At 42.2% G+C, this 18,816-nt stretch overlaps 2 protein-coding genes across 3 annotated transcripts in view; one reads left to right on the forward strand and one right to left on the reverse strand.

Moving 5' to 3' along the window:
* LOC142009417 (uncharacterized) overlaps positions 1-4,078 on the reverse strand; it is a 42,893-nt gene extending 38,815 nt beyond the window's left edge. The window contains exon 1 of the mRNA XM_074987474.1: positions 3,953-4,078. The gene's annotated coding sequence lies outside the window, so the exon portion shown is untranslated. The remainder of the gene's footprint in view (positions 1-3,952) is intronic.
* A 90-nt stretch (positions 4,079-4,168) lies between these two features.
* The window catches only part of IMPA2 (inositol monophosphatase 2), a 32,369-nt gene continuing 17,721 nt past the window's right edge, over positions 4,169-18,816 (forward strand). For both annotated transcript variants that reach the window (XM_074987472.1, XM_074987473.1), the window contains exons 1-4: positions 4,169-4,469; positions 10,090-10,223; positions 15,972-16,076; positions 17,566-17,611. In XM_074987472.1, the coding sequence (XP_074843573.1) occupies positions 4,368-4,469; positions 10,090-10,223; positions 15,972-16,076; positions 17,566-17,611 (387 nt within the window). In that variant the 5' untranslated portion in view covers positions 4,169-4,367. The remainder of the gene's footprint in view (positions 4,470-10,089; positions 10,224-15,971; positions 16,077-17,565; positions 17,612-18,816) is intronic.

An 18,816-nucleotide genomic window follows, 5' to 3' on the forward strand; every position in this document is an offset into this window, starting at 1 on the left:
CAAAAAGTATGGTTTGACATTATTCCTTATGGACTGTTTTGTATCCAAGTGCATTGTGACTCTTCAATTACTGAGTTTTACTGAATTAAAAAAATGGCTCTTCTTGCTATTTTGGTTGCCAGCCCTTGGTCTAGATGGTGTTTGGTCCTGCCACAAGTGCAGGGGACTGGACTACATGACTTCTAGAGGTTCCTTTCAGTTCTATGATTCTGTGATTAAAGAAAGTTGACAAAAACACAGACCACCCTGTTCCTGAAGTAAATAAATACTAACACACGTAGTCTATGGGATTAAGGACAGAACTGGGAGTCAAAAGATCCAACTTTATTACTCCCGCAAAAGGAACTGCTGGATGCTGAAAACCTGATTCCTATGAGTTTAGGAGCTTAACTCAGACAGTGCCACTCAAATTAGGCTTGGTCACCCATTCATCCAAATGGAGGGAAGGCTGAGCTACATGGTGTTGCAATGTAGCTCACAAGGAGTCTGTTCCTGGAGAGGAAAGCACAGAAGAGTCTGCTGATCAGCTCCTTGCACCACCAGTTCATGAGCTATGAGATTGGAGGTTTTCCTGCCAAGGGAGACATGGGTTCCCGTCAGGGTGAAGGGGTGGGTAATAAATGAGGACCAGAACAGGGTCCTTGATGGGCAGTAGAGATCAGAACTCCCTTCCTTCCCCTCCCCCTGCAACAAGAAATATCTGAATTGACACAGATTATAAAACGGAGAGTAAGGGTACAGGCCTGCACCAGAAATATTCCAGCAGAGTAGGTGAAGTGCTGTACCTGCGTCACTACAGCCGTCATGCACACACTACAGAGATGGAAGGAGCTCTTCTGTCTTTTCAGTAAATCCACCTTCCAAGAGATGATAGATCAATAAAGGATCTATCATCTGGCTTTGTGCTTCCCTAAGCAGGGCTTAGGTCATCTTAATTACATTGCACCGGATGTGCAATTTTTAACAGCCCTGAGAGATGTGGTTAAGCCAACTAATCTTTGTAGTACAGACCAGGCATAAGTTTAGTGATTTACAGATAAGGTTCTAAAATGCAAATATGGTTACAACTTAGGCATTTTATAGTTATTTTTATTCCAACTGAAATAACTGTTTCCGAAAAGTTGTCAAATTGACAACGACAGAAAATGAAGCACTTTAACCATAGAACAGGTAACAGGCTGTGGCCACACTTGGCCAAAACTTCAAAATAGCCATGCTAATGGCCAAACTGAAGAATACTAATGAGGCACTGAAATTAATATTCAGCGCCTCATTAGCATGGTGCTTGCCGCAGTGCTTTGGAAGTGCCATTTTTGAACATGTATGGCTCGGCTACACAGGGGTCCTTTTTGAAAGGCCCTCGGACATTTCGAAATCCACACATTTCCAAAGGACTCTGCACATTTCAAATCTGCACGTTTTGAAATCAGGTGAGAGGAATAAGGGGATTTCAAAATGTGCAGGGTCCTTTCAAAAAGGATGCCTGCGTAGCCAAGCCACGCACGTTTGAAAGCAACACTTTTGAAGTGCCACAGTTGGCAGCAAGCTAATGAGGTGCTAAATATTCATTATTCTTTGATTTGGCCATTAGCATGGCCATTTTGAAGTTTTGGCCAAGTGTGGCCACACCTATACAGAATGACAATGAAAATTTCCACAATGTTTTTTCAAAAGCATATTACAGTAGTATGATTCCTGCGCTATGCTCATTCTACCCTTCAGCCATCTATGATGAGATTACCAGCAGCTTTCTTTCAACATTTGGTCTGGGACTACCAACTCCTCATTTTACTTACCAAACAAATATTTGATGATAATGACTTTTGTTCACCATCAGCTAGATTGGAATGGTAAGTAGAGGCAAAGGCTGTATGTCTCATTACTGGTTTCTGAATGAATACGTCATCTGAAAAGGCCTTATTCTGCTCTCTAAAGCAAAACTATTCTATTTTATTTGAACTTCTTGCTTGACAATGTAAATATTGTAATGAACTGACTGATTTTTGAGTGTCTATTAGCGTGTGCCAATGCCCTCTAGATCAGTGTTTCTTAGAATTTTTGAGACCACGGAACACCAAACAGTAATATTTTTATGCAGAACATCCATGAAAATTTTCTTCAAAAAATAAATAGTTGTCAGATAAAAAAAAACTACAAACAAAAAGCAACATATACAGCAAAAACAAGAATTGAATCAGATATCATAGCAAAGAAGAAATAACATTGTATCTGGTTTTCATAACAGAAAATTTACACTTCGAGTTATTTTTCCAAATGCTCACAGCACACCTGCGAGTTGTTCATGGAACAAAGAAACACTGCTGTAGATGAGTATCGCAGAGCTAGCCGTGTTAGTCTGTATCTTTGAGAACAACAAGAAGTCTTGTGGCACCTTATAGACTAACAGACATTTCGGAGCACAAGCTTTCGTGGGCAAAGAGCTGCTTCATCAGATGCATGAGTGCTGTAGATGGTACCTGAATTACTTTTCTGTGTGTCAGAGGCTCCCATATTTTAAGTAACAGAGCTTTTCTTTCAGTTTGTGTGGTAGAGGCCTGTGTTTTTGGACCAGTAGGTTTCAATCTCTGTTCCTATTGTCACTGAAAAGTTACAGTTGACTATGGTATACAATGGTGCCATTTGAAAAATCTACATGACCATCTATATACACATATTTTAATTATTCAAAACTGAGAATTCTTGGACACAGTGACTGAGCTGCCTTTTCTATTCCCCTATCGTACATCTCCTAATTTGACAGAACTATTCTCTTTTATTATGTAGGATGGTTAATAATGTTATATTACATGAGCATTTTCTAAACAGCTAAAATAATGGCTGTATACCACTCATTTTTTTCATTTTCAGTCCTTTGTCTCTGAGTAATTTGCAAGTGGTAGTCTTCATATTAAGGATTATATACAGTGTCTTTTTCACAATACTAAAACCATATAGGCCAGACAGCTGCCTAGTGCAATAAAATATTTAGAGAACATTGAATTTTCTATTGGGCAGGTAAAAATTTCTGATCTGCAACACCAATACTGAGGTGGTATGTGGACATGCACCACAACTATAAACAAAAAAACCTAGATATAAAAACATATAGTAAACAGTCCATAAGTGTGGAAAATATATTAAAATAAGGGATAATTAACAAGGAACCACATTTACTATGTTTATATAATACGAAAGCAAATTAAAAAAAATTAACACTACTCTTGGAGTACCTGTATTATCATCCTTTCTAACAACTCAAGCAAGTGAACGCAGCAAAGTGCATCCTGCCCACACATAGCTCACACTTAAGATGCTAAACAAATCAATGAGTCAATTAGAAATAGTCCAACATAATTATGGGATGGAGTGTGGGCCGGGGATGTGGTGTGCAGGAGTCAGGATTAGGTGCTGTTTATGGAACTGCAGCGTGGAGGGTTGCGTACAAGTTAGGGCAGGGTGCTGGGGATGTGGAGGTAGAGGAGTCAGGGCTGGGGTGCATGAGGGGGTTGCAATATGTGGGAGGAGTGAAAAGGGCAGGCTGCTGGGGATGTCAGGGGTTCCGGACTAAGGGCTGCGCTGCGAGGGGCATCAGAGCAAGGCATCAGGGTCCATGAGGGGCTCAGGGCACGGCGCTGGAGTGGAGGGGGCGCAGGGCAGGGTTTTCGGGACAGCCGCAGCTACCCCCTAAGGAAGAGCCTAGGGGGACGGGCGATGTTGAGCACCAAGACCCAGGGGCGCCACTGTCTCATCTCCCACACCGGCCGCGCGCGCCCGGGGGGCGGGGAGGTATTTGCACCCTTGGCGCGCGCTGCCACACACCCAACCCCGGCCTGGGGAGCCCGCAGCCCCTCTCCGCCAGCGGGAAGCTGGGGCTCGCCGCTCCCCGGGGCTCAGCCCCGCACCAAAGGGAAGTGGAGCGCGGGCCCCAAGGGAGATCAGAGCACGTCCCTACCACATCCTGCTCTGCGCAGGGCTGAGTCACCGGGCCGGGCCGCCCCTCCCTTCCCCTCCCCGCCGCGACGTGCAGCCGGCGGGCTGGGAGCGGCAGCGCTGCCCGGCGGCGGCGTCAGGGCCCCCAGCTCTTTGCGCAGGCCGAGGGGCGGTGCTGGGAGCGAGGGAAGGACAAGGGGCGGCCCCGCCATCAGAGACGCAAGAGGAGGCGGGAGCAGCCGCGGCGCGACGGACACCCGGCCCGGGCAGGCGCCTCCCCCAGCCCCAGGCGGGCAGAAGCCGGGGAAGTTCCCGGGCCGATCTGGTTGGTGCCGCGGGGGCAGCAGAAGCGCGGCCCCTCGGCGGCCAGGGTGGCGGGGAGCCCCGGGCGCTGCCGCGCGGGGCGCGCCGGAGACCAGGCGGCAGGAGGCGCTGCGATGAAGCCCTGCGAAGAGGAGGGGCCGGGGGCCGCGGCCGGAGGGGACCCCTGGAAGGAATGCATGGAGGCGGCGGTGCAGCTGGCGCGCCGGGCAGGGCAGGTGAGCAGCACCAAGAGCCCCAACCGGATCCTTTGGTCCCTGCCTCGGTTCCCCTCCCCGCTCGCTCTGCCCCGGTCGGGGAGTGCACGTGGGGTGGGGGGTGGCGCTGGAGGGAGCCTTGCCTCTTCCCGGGCTGCCCCCCACCCCTTGCAGGGCCAGTCCCTTCCTCCTTCCCGGGGACCGCAGCTACCCCCTAAGGAAGAGCCTAGGGGGAAGGGTGGGGACAGTGCCCTGCTGTGCGCTGCTCGCGTGTGTGCTCCGCGCGCTAGCCTGGTGGTTGTTGCAGGCGTGATCTCGGGAGGGAAGTAGCGTAAGAGTAGGTGAAAGAGCCAACTGGGTCAGGTCAAGCGCGGGGCCAAGCGCTGCCTGATGCAGATCGCAGAAGCGGCCCTTCGCCCCGCTAAGTTCAGTCCTATTTTAAGCATTCGCAAGAAGGTTTCAGATAAATACCAGTGCAAAGCTTTCTCTCGGGCGGGTTGGGCTAGAGGTGTTTTTGTTGTAGAGCTCTGCCCTTGCATCCTGCACATGAGGAGTTGTCAGCATGGTGCTGAATAGCAATGAACATATTTTGCTTTTCTGTAAGCCCAGCACAGGTGCTATTTTTAGCAAACGTGCAGCAATGCGGCCTTTACCGTTTTGTTTTGTGTTGTGGAGGCTTTAGCAGTCTCTGCAAATATTCAGTATTTTAGATGAATGGGATCAGCATACAGTCTTGAGGAAACTGAGAAGGCAGGAAGGAGTATTAGTTGGGCATTTAAAGGAAATTCTACCGTAGGAGTGTTAGTTTCACATTTCAAAATAATTTCAGAAAGTATCTAAAATAATAGTCCATAGTTAAGGTGTAGTTTTTTTATCCTAATTAGTTGTGTGAAGGAAGAGTCTCCAAGATATCCTCCCAAAGCAGGCATATTTTGTGATTGTGAACATTTTTTATATTTCAAAATAAGATTAGAATGATTTGCCAAAGTAAACATGTTTTCATGTTTTCTTTCTTAGTAGGAAAAAAAAATCCACACATGTATTCCTATAATATTTGTGTGTGTGTGTGTGTAGCTAATTAATAATGACACAGATGTGGCTGGCCCCATTTCCTCATATGTTTGATATTCCAGTAGTATCAGACAATATGGGTCTGATCTATTCTCATTTATACAGTGGAACTTCAGTGAAGTCAGTGGAGTTACATAGTACAAAGCCAGGGGCCCGTTGGCACCAGAAATGCCACGGTGGCACGGCGGTGGCACTGCAGCTGCACCACAATAGCGTAGACACTTATTGTAGCACTGGAAGGGGTTATTCCATCTCTAAATAATTCACTTCTCCATGAGGTATCTGGCTTGACCTAGCGGTGTCTACATCTCAGCTTAGGTTGGCTTATGGACATTGCATAGGGCATGACATTTTTCACAGCTCCCCTTCCTACCGAGCAATACAGTTAAGTTGATATAATTTTGTAGTCCGGAGCAGCCCCAGGCATGAGGACCTGAAAGGAAAGTTAGGCAATTTATATGTCTAGCAGGTTAATGTGTCCATATGTTTTTAAACTGTGAAAGGAGAAAGCTGCCAAGGCTTTCCCACTAAGTTCAGTAGGGCCAGATTTGAGCTTACGTGTTCTGTCTTTCTGTGCCAAGTTTAGGGTATTCTGTAGGAAAACACAAGCAGGCTGACATTAAAGAATAATTTTGGGGGGCAGGGGGGATTACACTTTTCGTAACAGTCAGTACTTACAGCTTAATTGTGCCATTAAGACACAGCCCACGTTAGGGGCATGCCATAGCCACAGTACCAGGAGTACTGTGTAGCTTGGGTCCTCCTGCACAGCCAGCCTGCTCTAGTGTCCTGTATGGAAGGAGATAGAGCCATAGCCCTGCCTCCTCTCCATTCCTTTTAAGTGGCTTGGATTCACCAAAGATACTGGGAGGGAATAGTCTCTGTCGTCCCCTGCACTGGCACCATGATAATGTCAGACTCTTAGAAGCATGGGCTCTTTGCATCTTCACTTCTCTCTGTCCTTTGTGTAATCACACAAGGGCCAGGCCCAATCTACTGCTTAGTTGTGCAATGAAGTATCAGTATATACTTGTCTAAATTACTAGGCTGTCAGATCAGCAACTAGATACTAGCCATCCTTTCGTATAAAAATAAACACAGTTAAAATACAGACAAACTGTAATCAAAGAGGATGATTAGAGTATATTTTTATAGCAAACATATAATTGCTTGGCTTGATTACATAATTCTGATGGGGGAATGAGCTATTTTTATTTCATTGACAGTTTTTGTGGTCCCTGAATAGATTGCATTTATCTGTCATAGCTTTTATCATCTTGAAGGACACTGTGGCATAACTCCACACCTAATCTGGAAGTCTAGGCAAAGGCATTAGATGATTATATTCAGTCATTTAAAATATATTCTGTCAAGTCGTCTGTAAAGATTCAGACCTAATGGGGTTCTGTTGTATATATTTTTTCACCATTTGGCCAGATTCTAATACTTTTACCCAGACCTGAAGCACTTAACGCCACATGCAGTGCCATTGACTTCAATGGACTGGTCAAGGTAAAGAATCTGGCTCTTTAGGAGATACTCGAAAAACTTCGTTTTATGAAGAACAAGTGCTGTCTTGTATATAATGAAAAAACTGTTATCATGGTGAGCCAGTCTGACTTAGCTGTCAGGTGTAAGTGACTGAGATGGAGTAAGAATCTCTTTTCTTGTCCTTAGGAATTCGTGCAGCCCACGCAGATCTTGGATATGTCCATGTAAGAGAGACAGGGGCCTGGGCAGAAAACTGGCAGACCTTGGGCCATGACCTCCCAGCCCGCCATCCACATGCACCACCTCTGTCCAGAGTAGTTTGATCCTGTATGGATCGGGCAGTAATTTGCTTCTGGCACATACCAAGAGCAAAGGGAAATCGGGAAAGGAGCTGAAAGTCAGAGGTGTGTCTTCTGGAACAGACCGGTTTATGTCCTATTCCTTCCTCAGTCTAACTCTGAGCTAAGGAGAAAAAAAAATGTAATATCATACGAACGAGAATTTTTACTTAAAGAAATAGCTTTGACTTTTTGGGGACAACCATGATAGTGTCAATTTAGACCCTAATCCTGCAAATACCTATTCATAATGATCACTTTATGCATGTGAGCGAGCCCATTGACTGTGGAATTATTTACATGTTCAGAGTTACTCGTGTAAATTTCTTCCAAGAGTGAGGACTTAATATTGTGTACACAAAGCACTAAACTAGCTAAAGTGTTTCAATACCATTAGGAAAATTGTAAGATACTTAAGGAAATAAAGGAGTTTTGTGGAGTAAACGTTTTTGGTAATACAAAATCTTTTGTATAGCAACTTCAAAGCTAAAAATACTAATCTTCAAACTCCTTTGTAAACTGGGGAGGTAAGTCAGTTTTCATTTTATAGCAGGTGAAAGTGAGACAGAGATGTAGTGGGATTTTCCTAGGGCCACACAGCAACTAATGGTCCAGATTACGTAAGGGTAGTCACTGTAATAGTCGAGAAAGTGAAACCCTTTAAATGTAACATCTTTGCCCATAGTAAACAAATGGTAGAAATGTAACTGGTATTTAGAATTTCCTGATTTCTAGTCCCATATACAGTATTGTAGAACAAAGTGCCATTTGACCATAAATTGCTTTTCTTTTGGTAGATTTAAAAATGCTTTAGCACTACGGAGTTTTATTGGAGGATTTATAAGAAACATGTGCCTCAGAAGGAGGCTGTTTGAAATATGGGTTTGACATTGGTTTTTATTTTGTATAGTTATGTACAACTCCAGCAGTTACACTAATTTATCTTTGCTAGGTACTTCATAATTGTCTTTCTTTTGAAAACAATTTAGCTGTTTCCTCAAGAGAAACAGTATCTCATGCCATTTTTTATGATGTCTTGCTGTTTCGAGTAAGAAACAGATGAACAGGTGAAAGTAGGAAGAACTATGTCTTTTTTTAATTTTCTTATTTGTGAATTTGCATCATATTTAATTAAGTTTTTTATGGCTATAAAGTTTTTTAAATGCAACTGACGAAGTGGGTCTTTACCCATGAAAGCTTATGCTGCAATAAATCTGTTAGTCTCTAAGATGCCACAGGTCTTCCCAAAGCTTTCTAAAACATTAGGCCAAGATTTAAAAAACAAACTAAAAGAGACCAAAGTTAGACTCTTAAGTCCATATTTGGGCACCTAAATAAGTAGTTCACTGGGTGCAGATGATTGTTTTTAAAAAATCGGGCTACTTATGTGGCTTAGGAACCTATGCTAGACACCTGTATTTGAAAATCTTGGCCTAAAGCTGATATACAGTAGGGTCCCCACATTCGTGAACTTAAGGTTCACAAATTCAATTATTCGCATGCAGCCGCTTCCCTGGGTGCTTCGGGGTGGGGAGCGCCAGTGACTGCCACTTCTCAGGGCTTTGGGCAGGAGCCCCAGCAGCTGGACTCTAGGCCGGGAGCACTGGTGACTGCTATATTCACGAAATTCAGTGTTTGCGAGGGTTCTCAACATGGATCCCTCGCAAATGTTGAGACCCTACTGTAGAAGCCTAAAAGTGTTGTTTACATTTTTTGTCACTTTTGAGAATGAAGAGGTAGGAGTTTTGTCCCTGTAGGACAGGGGTCAGCAATTGTAGTGGGGAGGAATAGCTTAGTGGTTTTAGCATGCTAATGCTCCGCCCAGGGTTGTGAATTCAACCCCCTCAAAAGTGAAAAAGAAGGGTACTTTCAAAATCAGGACACCCTTTTGAACAAAGCCCAGCTGCACACTTATTTTTAATGTGAAATCAGCACTTTTGATGCACCAGGTTGCTGTTATTATGCAAATGAGGCACTGAATATTTCTATCAGTACCTCATTTGCATTTTTGAACAGCCGTAATTTACATACGCCTTCTGAAAGGGAGGGGTAATATAGCCATGGCTTAAGAGTGCTACTTACAACAGCTTCATGAATAAATAAATTAAGACGCAGAACTTTACTGTGTAGTTGGTGGTTGGTAGCATTAGGTGGTCTTTTGTTAATCCAGAGGCAGCATGGCTTCGAGCAAGCTCCTGGCTGCATGGGGGAAAAGGGGCGGAGCTGTGCTCCCATCTCACATGCCAATGAAAATCAGATCATGTGCCGTTCTTGGTACTGGTGCTGTAGGTTGCTGACCCCTGCTATAGGGTTTGGGCGCTTTATTTTTTTTTTTTTTAAATATTTCCAGTGGAAGGGGAAAGAATATTTTTAAGCTTTAAGGATCCTCCTTTTTTCCCATGTGTCTCTCTCAATTTTTCTAGTGCTTAATGGGTTCATCTGCTGCTATCCTTTTTACTATCCTTGTGGCTGCATCTCCTTCCAGAGCTTGTCAGTGACTTTCCTAGCCTGGCTGGAGAGGTTTTTATGGAGTGATCCAAGGTGCTTCTGACCTTCATTGCCTCTGCAGTATCTGCCACCCCTACACAAACATGATGGATTTTTGAGTTGCAGAGCTAGATCCTTTCACTTGCAATGTAGCATGCTGATCTGTCAGCCAGGAACCTTAAATATAATGCATTTTGTTAGTGTCTAGGGAAAGAATGTCAGAAATGAATCTGATGTGTCTACTCCTCTTTCAGATTATTAGAAAAGCTCTTACAGAGGAAAAACAAGTGTCTACAAAAACATCTGCAGCAGATCTTGTGACAGAAACTGATAATTTTGTAGAAAATGAGATTATTTCTGCTCTGAAAGAGAAGTTTCCTTCCCACAGGTAAGTATCTCTAGAGAAACTGCCCAGGACCCTGTCCCCTGCACAGGCCATGTGTGTGACCATCATTAAAAAAGGGAATTTGTAAAATTCAATCCCTACTAACTGAATTCAGTTTAAATATCATTTAGTAATCGCTCTGTTCCTATCTTCGTTCTTAAGAATTAATCAGTGTCTTGAATTTAAGTATATTGGACATTTTTGTAAGCTTCCTTTCTTAAAAATTGCTGTTCTGGATTCACTTTGACAATTAGTTTGAGGTGATACACTGTATTTTTCATTATTGGCCACACAGTGTTATTGTTTTGGATTAACATGAGTTGTACTCTGAGGTTTTTAATATTTTGCAATTTTGGGAGATTTAATTAGATAGTAATATAACATGTTTGTCCCCAGTAGGCTTCTCTCTGTTAAACTATCAATAGAAAAGTTTAATATGTTCACGTCTTTTACTCTGCTGAAATATAGCACTAAGAATATTTCAACAAATTAGAATCAGGCTTCATTCAGTTATCACTGAGGCCCCAGTCATAGGAATAACATTGTTTTACTCACTTGCATATTTGTATACAGGATCTGAACTGAGTACAGCATTGTCACGTGCAGTTCTGTCATCTGATTCCAAAGGGTTCTGAAGTCAAAAAGAGTCAAGGAGTCTCTGCTCCTTGTAGCATTGTGTGCTTAGGCTATAGAAAAATAAATATGGTACTGTGCAAAGTACTGTACAGAATCTATCTGTAGGTCTTAAACATGCGTTTAGATATATGGTTCCTGTTAAGCTGTTTAGGGCTACCTAACAGTAACCCCTCTATAAACAGAGGCCTTAAAATTAAGCATATTAACAGACTGGAAATAGGCTTTATAAAACATAGCTTAAGCTTGGCTTGGCACAAACAAAATATACACTGTACAACTGATTTCTACTTTTGACTTTAGACTATAAGGGTAAAATTCAGCCCTTAACAGAGAGAAAATACAAGTTTTGTGTGCCACTTAAATCTACATAAACCTTCTTCAAGTGCTTTAAGTGGGTTTTAAGTGGTTCGTAGGCATCTACACTGATACGAATTTGTGTCAGATTCCAAAGAATTCAGCTAAAATGGAACACCTTTAAAAATTTGATCCCATTGGTGTACGGAGCATACTTGGTATATAGAGTGTATCGGTGGTGTATAAAGCATACTTGACGTAAAAAATTACTGAAAAAAATTATAGACTAGGCATATCTTTCTACATATCTGTTGTATGATCCAAAACTGGCAAAACCATGCAATTTAAGCATGCAATATTTGGCTGCAGTTTTTAGGCAGCACTAGGCTTTACAGATGTATTACTGGTATAATATTCCATCAGAAGTGTTGCTTGCTGTGCTGTTCTATATTCTGTAATAGATGGGTTTTTCTCAGTGACCTGCTAGAGGAAGATAGTATACAAGGTTTATGTAACATGAGCATAAAATGTTAGGAACATTCAGGCTATTTAGGACAAGAACAGCAGGAGCCAGGTCAACATAGATCCAGAAATGGAAGTCTCCATCCTGCTGAGAGATTATTAACCCTTTATAATCAACTACTACTTCAGATTTGTCCATGCATGTTTCCTAGCTTCTGACTTTCGTAAACTGAGTGAACCAAGCTTTCTTTAGGACAGTTCAGTTTCTGTTTGGTATGTCTTGGCTGAAGTTTGTTTTGACTCAGATTTACATTTCAGTTCAAAGATTATAGTCCTGTGGTTGAATAAAGGTCCATCTTGCAACATACAAGCTACCGTAGCTAAAACGAGTAAATAGCAAAGAAAAAAAATTGATTTCACTACAGATTTATGTGTTTGTCTCTCTACGAATTTGGCATCCAGTTAAGATTTTTAGATTTTTTTTTTATTCCCTTAAGTTTATTTTGGTACTGGTTCTTCTTAGTTCAAAAAGGAAATCCTGCCAACATTGCCAGAGTTGTCACTGCTTGTGATATGGCAGAATGATACATTCTGTGCAACGTCTATTACCAAGAAGATTTCAGAGAGGTAAAGGAAAATAGTAGGAAAGTTTATTAAAAGCTTATTTCTGTTCTGAACATCTCATTTCCAACTTGGCTAGAAATAAATCAGCCCATTAATCTTCTGCCTCAGTTTTCACTTTTGCTTTACTTATTCTTTAAAAATAAAACATTTCCGTACTTTCTTAGATTTTCATGAGTATCTTCTAGATGACAGATTTTTAACTTTTTCTGTTGTACTTTGCATAGTAACAATATACAGAGGGAAATGAACTGGACTCCTCACAGAATGAGGCACTCAGCACATATTTCTCCATTAATAATGTTATTTTTGTCACAAGTCAGTATCTTTCAATGCTGTGTTATATACTATGGGTTTGATTCTGGTTCCACGGAAGTTAATGGAATTGTTACTGTTTACTTCACCAGGTGCAGAATCATACTGTGCAAGTCTGAACTTGCACTAGTGTGCTTTGCCATTGACTCAGATGGGCACGAGATCTGGCCCTGTACCTTTATTTTTACCGAGTAAAATCCTTTTAAAAACACTGGTGCCATAACATTTTTAGTTACAATAGAACTTTCCTACATTACAAACATTTTGAATGTGAATACTACATATAACTGGTCTTATACAGCAAAAATGTCTTTGCCTTCTTTTTTCTCCCTCACCGTGTGCTCTTCTCCCTATGCTCTTCTCTCTCATGGGCCCCAGAATCCATTCTCTCTCTGCCATCACTCACTTCACTGATCCAGACCTCTCTCCAGCCCACCCACAACGGACTAAATTGTAGCCACCACCTTCCCAGAGAAAAAAAGGACTGGAAGAGACTCCTGCCAGAGACAGTCATTATCTCTCTTTAACATGGTTTACTCTCAGATACCATGAATCTGTTTTGTCCCTTTTGCTCCACAAGCCAGAGAGCTTCTGTCATCACCCTATTCCATTACCCAGGGAGCCCAAATAGGGGAGAGTTGAATGTGAAAATCAGATGTGAGTTAAAACATTTTGATGGGTGTCGATGGCCAAGATTTTGAAAAGTAGGTGCCTAAAGCGAGGAGTCTTAACTCCAGCTTTCTTGTTAAACACTTATTTATGGAAATCTTGTCTGGGAAGTCCAACAATAGCTCCCAAAAGCCCTAATCAGATCTGGGACCCGATGGTCCTAGATACAATATAAGTATACAAGCTAAGGTTTTTTTTAAGATGTTGTTCAGGCTGACATGCAGTGTACCGAGTTTCAGACAGATGCAGTCTGAAAAGTGGGAAGAGTGGTTGTGTTGCAGTAGTTTAACACACTAGCCTCTTGGCTCTGCTGACCTCTGTTCAAATCTGGGTTAGTTTTCCCTCCAGTGAAAATAAGTTTAGTGGTTTTGGCCTAGTTTTAATGCACATCTGTTCATGTCATGAAACCACAGTAAAATTCTCCATTAGAATAGCAGGAAAGTTGCAGGCCTGGAATGAGCAGACTCGCTATCAGGAGCGGGAGGGAAAGGGGGCCGTTGTTTTGAGGCCTAGCAATTCAGAGGGGCCTGGGGCTCCTGCTCTGTGGTGGCAGCAGCAGCAGCCAGAAGCCCATGCACGCCCTTTAAATCACTGCCAGAGCAATGCTGTGCTTGGCTCTGAGGGCTGGGCGCGTGCGCGCATGCTTGTGTGTGTGTGCGCGCGTACAGTCTGGGCAATGCTAAGGGCTGGCTGCCCTGGCCCCACCCCTTCTGCCCAAGGCCCCGCCTCTTCTAAAGACATGGACACCGTACCCGCCTCCCACCTCCACACATATACCCTCACCCTGGGCAGGAGCCTGTGGAAGCTGTTGGCCCCTGCCGGGAATGAGCTGAATTCAGAGTGAATTCACTCCTCTGCAGACAGCCCAACCAAGAGCAATGCATTGCAGAAGCCTCTATGTGCGACCTCAGTGGTGCATAACTCTTGGGTGATCTCTCCTCACAGGTGTGCACTTTGGCTTTAGAGAACTGCATTAGAACCAGCTGGAGGCTGGTTCTTGTGCATAATTATAAAATCTAACTACTAAATTTTTAAAAGAAGACTTGCAAAATAAGTGTAAAGATATAAAGCACTGCATTATTCGGGGTAGAGAATTTACATTGCTTTGTCTCTGATAAGAAATTTCTTCCACTAATTTCAGTACTTCTTCTCCCTTCATCCCAGTATAATGTTTTGTAAGTGTCCCTTGTGAACGCATATTTTAGAAGGTGTAGCTTTTCTTTAGTGGTTTTTGAAATACTAACGGGCATATCCTGCCTCTTCCTCCATGTCCACAGAGCGTCTATGATATAGCTGAGTTCATTTATATCTACTGAGGGAGGGGAGGGGAAAGGATTCAGAGAACCAAAGCAGGAGCTTCTGCATCCTATTTGTGCTACGGAGACCATCTCAGTCTTCTGGATAAGCAAACACACGTTCCCTTTCCATCAGAGCAACATTGACATGAGCAGCAGAGCTACTGTAATCTTAGGACAGTAAGAGCAGCTACATAGGCCTCCTGTGTGTATTTTTTTGCAGCATGAGCAGGAAGTTTCTTTTACTGCTAAACCTTTGCAGGGACTCCCTTGTGCCAAACTAAAGCTGCTTGGCGGTGGTGCACTGAAATCAATAGGCGTTCCACATGCAAAGCACTTGCATGAGCAGGCTCTGAGTCATATATGGAAATGGCTGTCAAGCTTGCTATACTACTGTACCATTTTCAGGAGTCTCATTCGTCTTGCTTACCCCCATGTTTCACTTCAGTGAAAAACGACTTGCTTACAAAATAAGACACAGAAATACAAAGGTGTCACAGCACCTAAAAAATTGTTGACTTTCTCACTTTTTTACCTTATAATTATAAAAAAAATAAAATCAATTGGAATATAAATATTGTATGTCAATGTACAGTACATGGAGCAGTATAAACAAATCATTGTTGATATGAAATTTTAGTTCGTATTAACATCACTATGGTTTTTATGTAGCCCTTTGGAAAATTGGGCCTATACCTAGATGATGCACCCACTGGAAGACCCCTGCATATCTTCAGAGGTACTCATCCCCATGGTTGAGAACCACTGATCTAGAGAGTGGTAGACATAACTAAGCAAGGCAGGAGTGGATGTGCAATAGTCAGGAAAAGGAAACAGAAAACTTATTGTCATATGTAGGACAGGTGAGAAAATCAGCAGCTCAATCCAGAATATGCTCCTCTGAATTTTTTTTTTTTAAACCAGGTGAGTTACTCTGGGTCTTGCGAAGGGTAAAGCTTAGCTTTACAAACTTTTTACATCCTGTTCTATTCTGTTATTAAAAATTGTGGTGGGAGTGGGGCTGTAGGTTTTCTAAGGCTGCAGTATTTCCTGGTGGATTCACCTGAAAAGAACATTTGGCAGCCTGCATGACTTCCTGGTTGAAGTGGCCCTGAGCTGCCAAATAACAACCCAAATCTAAACTTCCACCAGAGTTTGGGTTTCATTTCAGATCCATCTCTACATGCATTACATGACTTTGAAATATGCATCCTTAAAATATACGGAGAGAGAACTGGAATGCGATTTTTTTATGTATACATTTTTTTTCTGACCTGTTTTATTAAAATTTCTTTATAAAGTTTCTTTGAGCTGTTGATTGGTTGATGGTGGACTGGGGGCAGAGGTGGGGGGAAGTTGCAACAAACAATTTAAAAAGACGTGAATGTAACAATAGTCCCCAAAAGGCAAGAAGATGGAGTTAAGTTTCTGAGCATACTTTACTCCATGTCAAATATAGGTTCATTGGAGAAGAGTCCACTGCTGGTGGTTCAAAATGTGTCCTCACTGACAGCCCTACGTGGATAATTGATCCCATTGATGGAACCTGCAATTTTGTGCACAGGTAAATTCAGTAACATGGAGAAGTGTTGTAATATGGTAAACGTTCAGTTTCTCATAAATCCTTCTCTCTCCTCTATTACTGAGATATATTTCACTGTGTTACATTGACTCAATTTATACTCACCTATAGCATTATATTTACAAACTGAAGGGCCTTACCTGAGCAAGACCTCCAGGACCCATTCCAGTATCCTTTTGTACCTGATATAATATTAGAAGGATGATACTTGTACTAACATTAGAATTATATCATTGCTTCATACATTTAAAGATCACCAATTTCTTGCTTAGTCCTCCAGGAGATTTTGAATCACAGCTACTTATATATTAGTACATAGAGACTTGAGTTGTAAAGAGGGACAAAGCTGTACAATAATATGGTTTGATATAGCTGTGTGAATGGTTGCTTTACATAACATTTAACAGTAGAAGTTTCACTCGTTTGGTTCTTGTATTCATTTTCAGTTTCACTGTAACCATTAGCTATCACATACATAAAAAATATAATCTGGATAATCTCAGTGCTAGTCTATAACATTACTATATCCTCTATACAAAAGAGCTTGTTTTTAAACCCCTTGACGTAGGATCTTGCAAAAATACCAAACAGTCAGGACTACAAAACTACACCTTTAACTTGGAATTTAAATATTTGATTTTTCAAAATAACAGTGATTGTTTATTTCACCTGGACAGTCCCACTAAATTAAAAATAATTCTGAGTGGTTGGTCTAATAGGCAAAGATTTGTAACATGATGGGCCAAAGTCTGCTTTGGTGCATTGACTTCAGTGAATTAATATAGTCACACTATTAGACTGTTGCTGCTTGGGGCCAGCTTCTGAGAGCTAATATTTCAGGAAAGACAGTGAAATTGCACCTTTCAGCAATATTTTCTGCTGATATTCTACCATTTTCTACCAGTTTTAAGAAATTTTTTATTTGTCAGCTCATACTTAAATTTTGGAACAATTAATACTTATGTGAAAAGGAGACAATGAAATTAAACGTACTTATTACTCTGACAAGACAGAAGGTCGTCTTAACAGGTTTCATTTACTGCTGACCTCGGGTACACAAGTATTTCCCTAGTTAAATACTGTGTGCAAAGTGCTCTAAGATCACTTGGTAAAATGCATTCTAAGTATAAATCATTATTTATTACAATAAAATTAATTTACGATTAGGTCATTTAGTTACACTAAGAGGAGAAATCACTGACATTTCAAATATATGTTTAGTTACAAATATTAATATGCTTCCATATTTTTTTAACTTCTCAAAATGTTAATTTTGAGCTTAAAAGAGGGAATTGACAAAGAACAAGGGACATTCTTGCATGGAAACAGAGGGACGGTATAATACGGATTAAATTTTTAGCAAAGTAAAACTACAATGCTCTCCTTGGGTCCTGTTACTGCTAGGAGTTCTGGAATTTGCGTGCTGAGAGAGATTATTCATGAATAGTACTTTCTTTCTTATTTTTCACAGGTTTCCAACAGTGGCAGTTAGCATTGGATTTGCTGTTAACCAAGAGGTATAAAATATGTACTGAGAGTTGGTAACCTGAGTTCCAGCTACAAACCTGAGATCTATGTGGCAACTTTATTAAAAAAGGATTCTTTCCATATTGAAATTTGTTTAGTCATACCACACCAGTATAACAATTTCATCCTGCAAACCCTTACACCTGTAGGTAGTTCCATATTAACTGGCTTTATATGATTAAAAGGGGACTACTGGTGTAAGATTTAATAAAATCAGACACTAAAAAGTTATATTTAAATTGTGAATAAGCATCTCTGTATTTATCTTATAGTGTTCTCTTGTTATGCTGATTCCTGTTGCTTTAAAGTTATAGCCATCTCCATGACCCTGAAGCAGTTTGTAATGTACAGTATTTAGTAGGATTTCTTTCTGACACAGTAGACCCCCGACTTACATGGAGGTTGCATTCTTGTGCAACCTCATGTAAGGCAAATTTTTGTATCTCAGGGAGCCAAGAAACTGACCAGCACAGCACTGCTAGTCACTTTCCCTGCTCCTGTCAGTGGTGGGTAGCCAAGAGTCAGGCAGCTGCCCCAACAGCTGGGAAACCACTCCTGTCAGGGTGGCTGCCTGACTCTCGCCACCCGTGACAGAGTGGGACAGCAGCTGAGAGCCTGACTCTCAGCTGTTGCCACTGACGTGAGTGGCTGCCACCCCTGACAACAGCAGGAAAACCACTGCTGTCAGGGGTGGTGAGACTAGGCTTTAGGTTTCGCCACTCCTTTCAGGGGCGGCAGCTGCTCCCATCGGGGCAAGGAAACATGTCCTGTCGGGGCGGCCCCCTGACAGGAGCCAGGAAACTGAATAGCGCAGCAGCACAGTTCAGTTTCCCTGCTCCTTTGAGTGGCAGGGAGCTGGCTCAGGGCTGCCCACCATGCATGGGTGCCAGGAAACTGACCAGTGCTTGTGTGCTCAAATGCGCGTATCTCGGGGTTCTACTGTACATGCAAAGTTATGGCTTGGGGTCTCTAAATCTGCCTTTTTGTTCTTTTGAGGTTCCATACATTTAACATTATTCCATGTACTTTTGTAAGAGCCTACCCATGGAAGAACAAAGAACCCATCTTTGGAGCCTGGGAATACTGTGCTTTTTAAGTTTTCTAATTCTCACAATAGTTTTACAGTGGCTGTGTCTACACTTGCCCCCAACTGCGAAGGGGGCATTGATAATCAGGGCCATGGGAGATTACTAAT

Source organism: Carettochelys insculpta, chromosome 2 (genome assembly GCF_033958435.1).
Source record: "Carettochelys insculpta isolate YL-2023 chromosome 2, ASM3395843v1, whole genome shotgun sequence".
Lineage (NCBI taxonomy): Eukaryota > Metazoa > Chordata > Testudines > Carettochelyidae > Carettochelys > Carettochelys insculpta.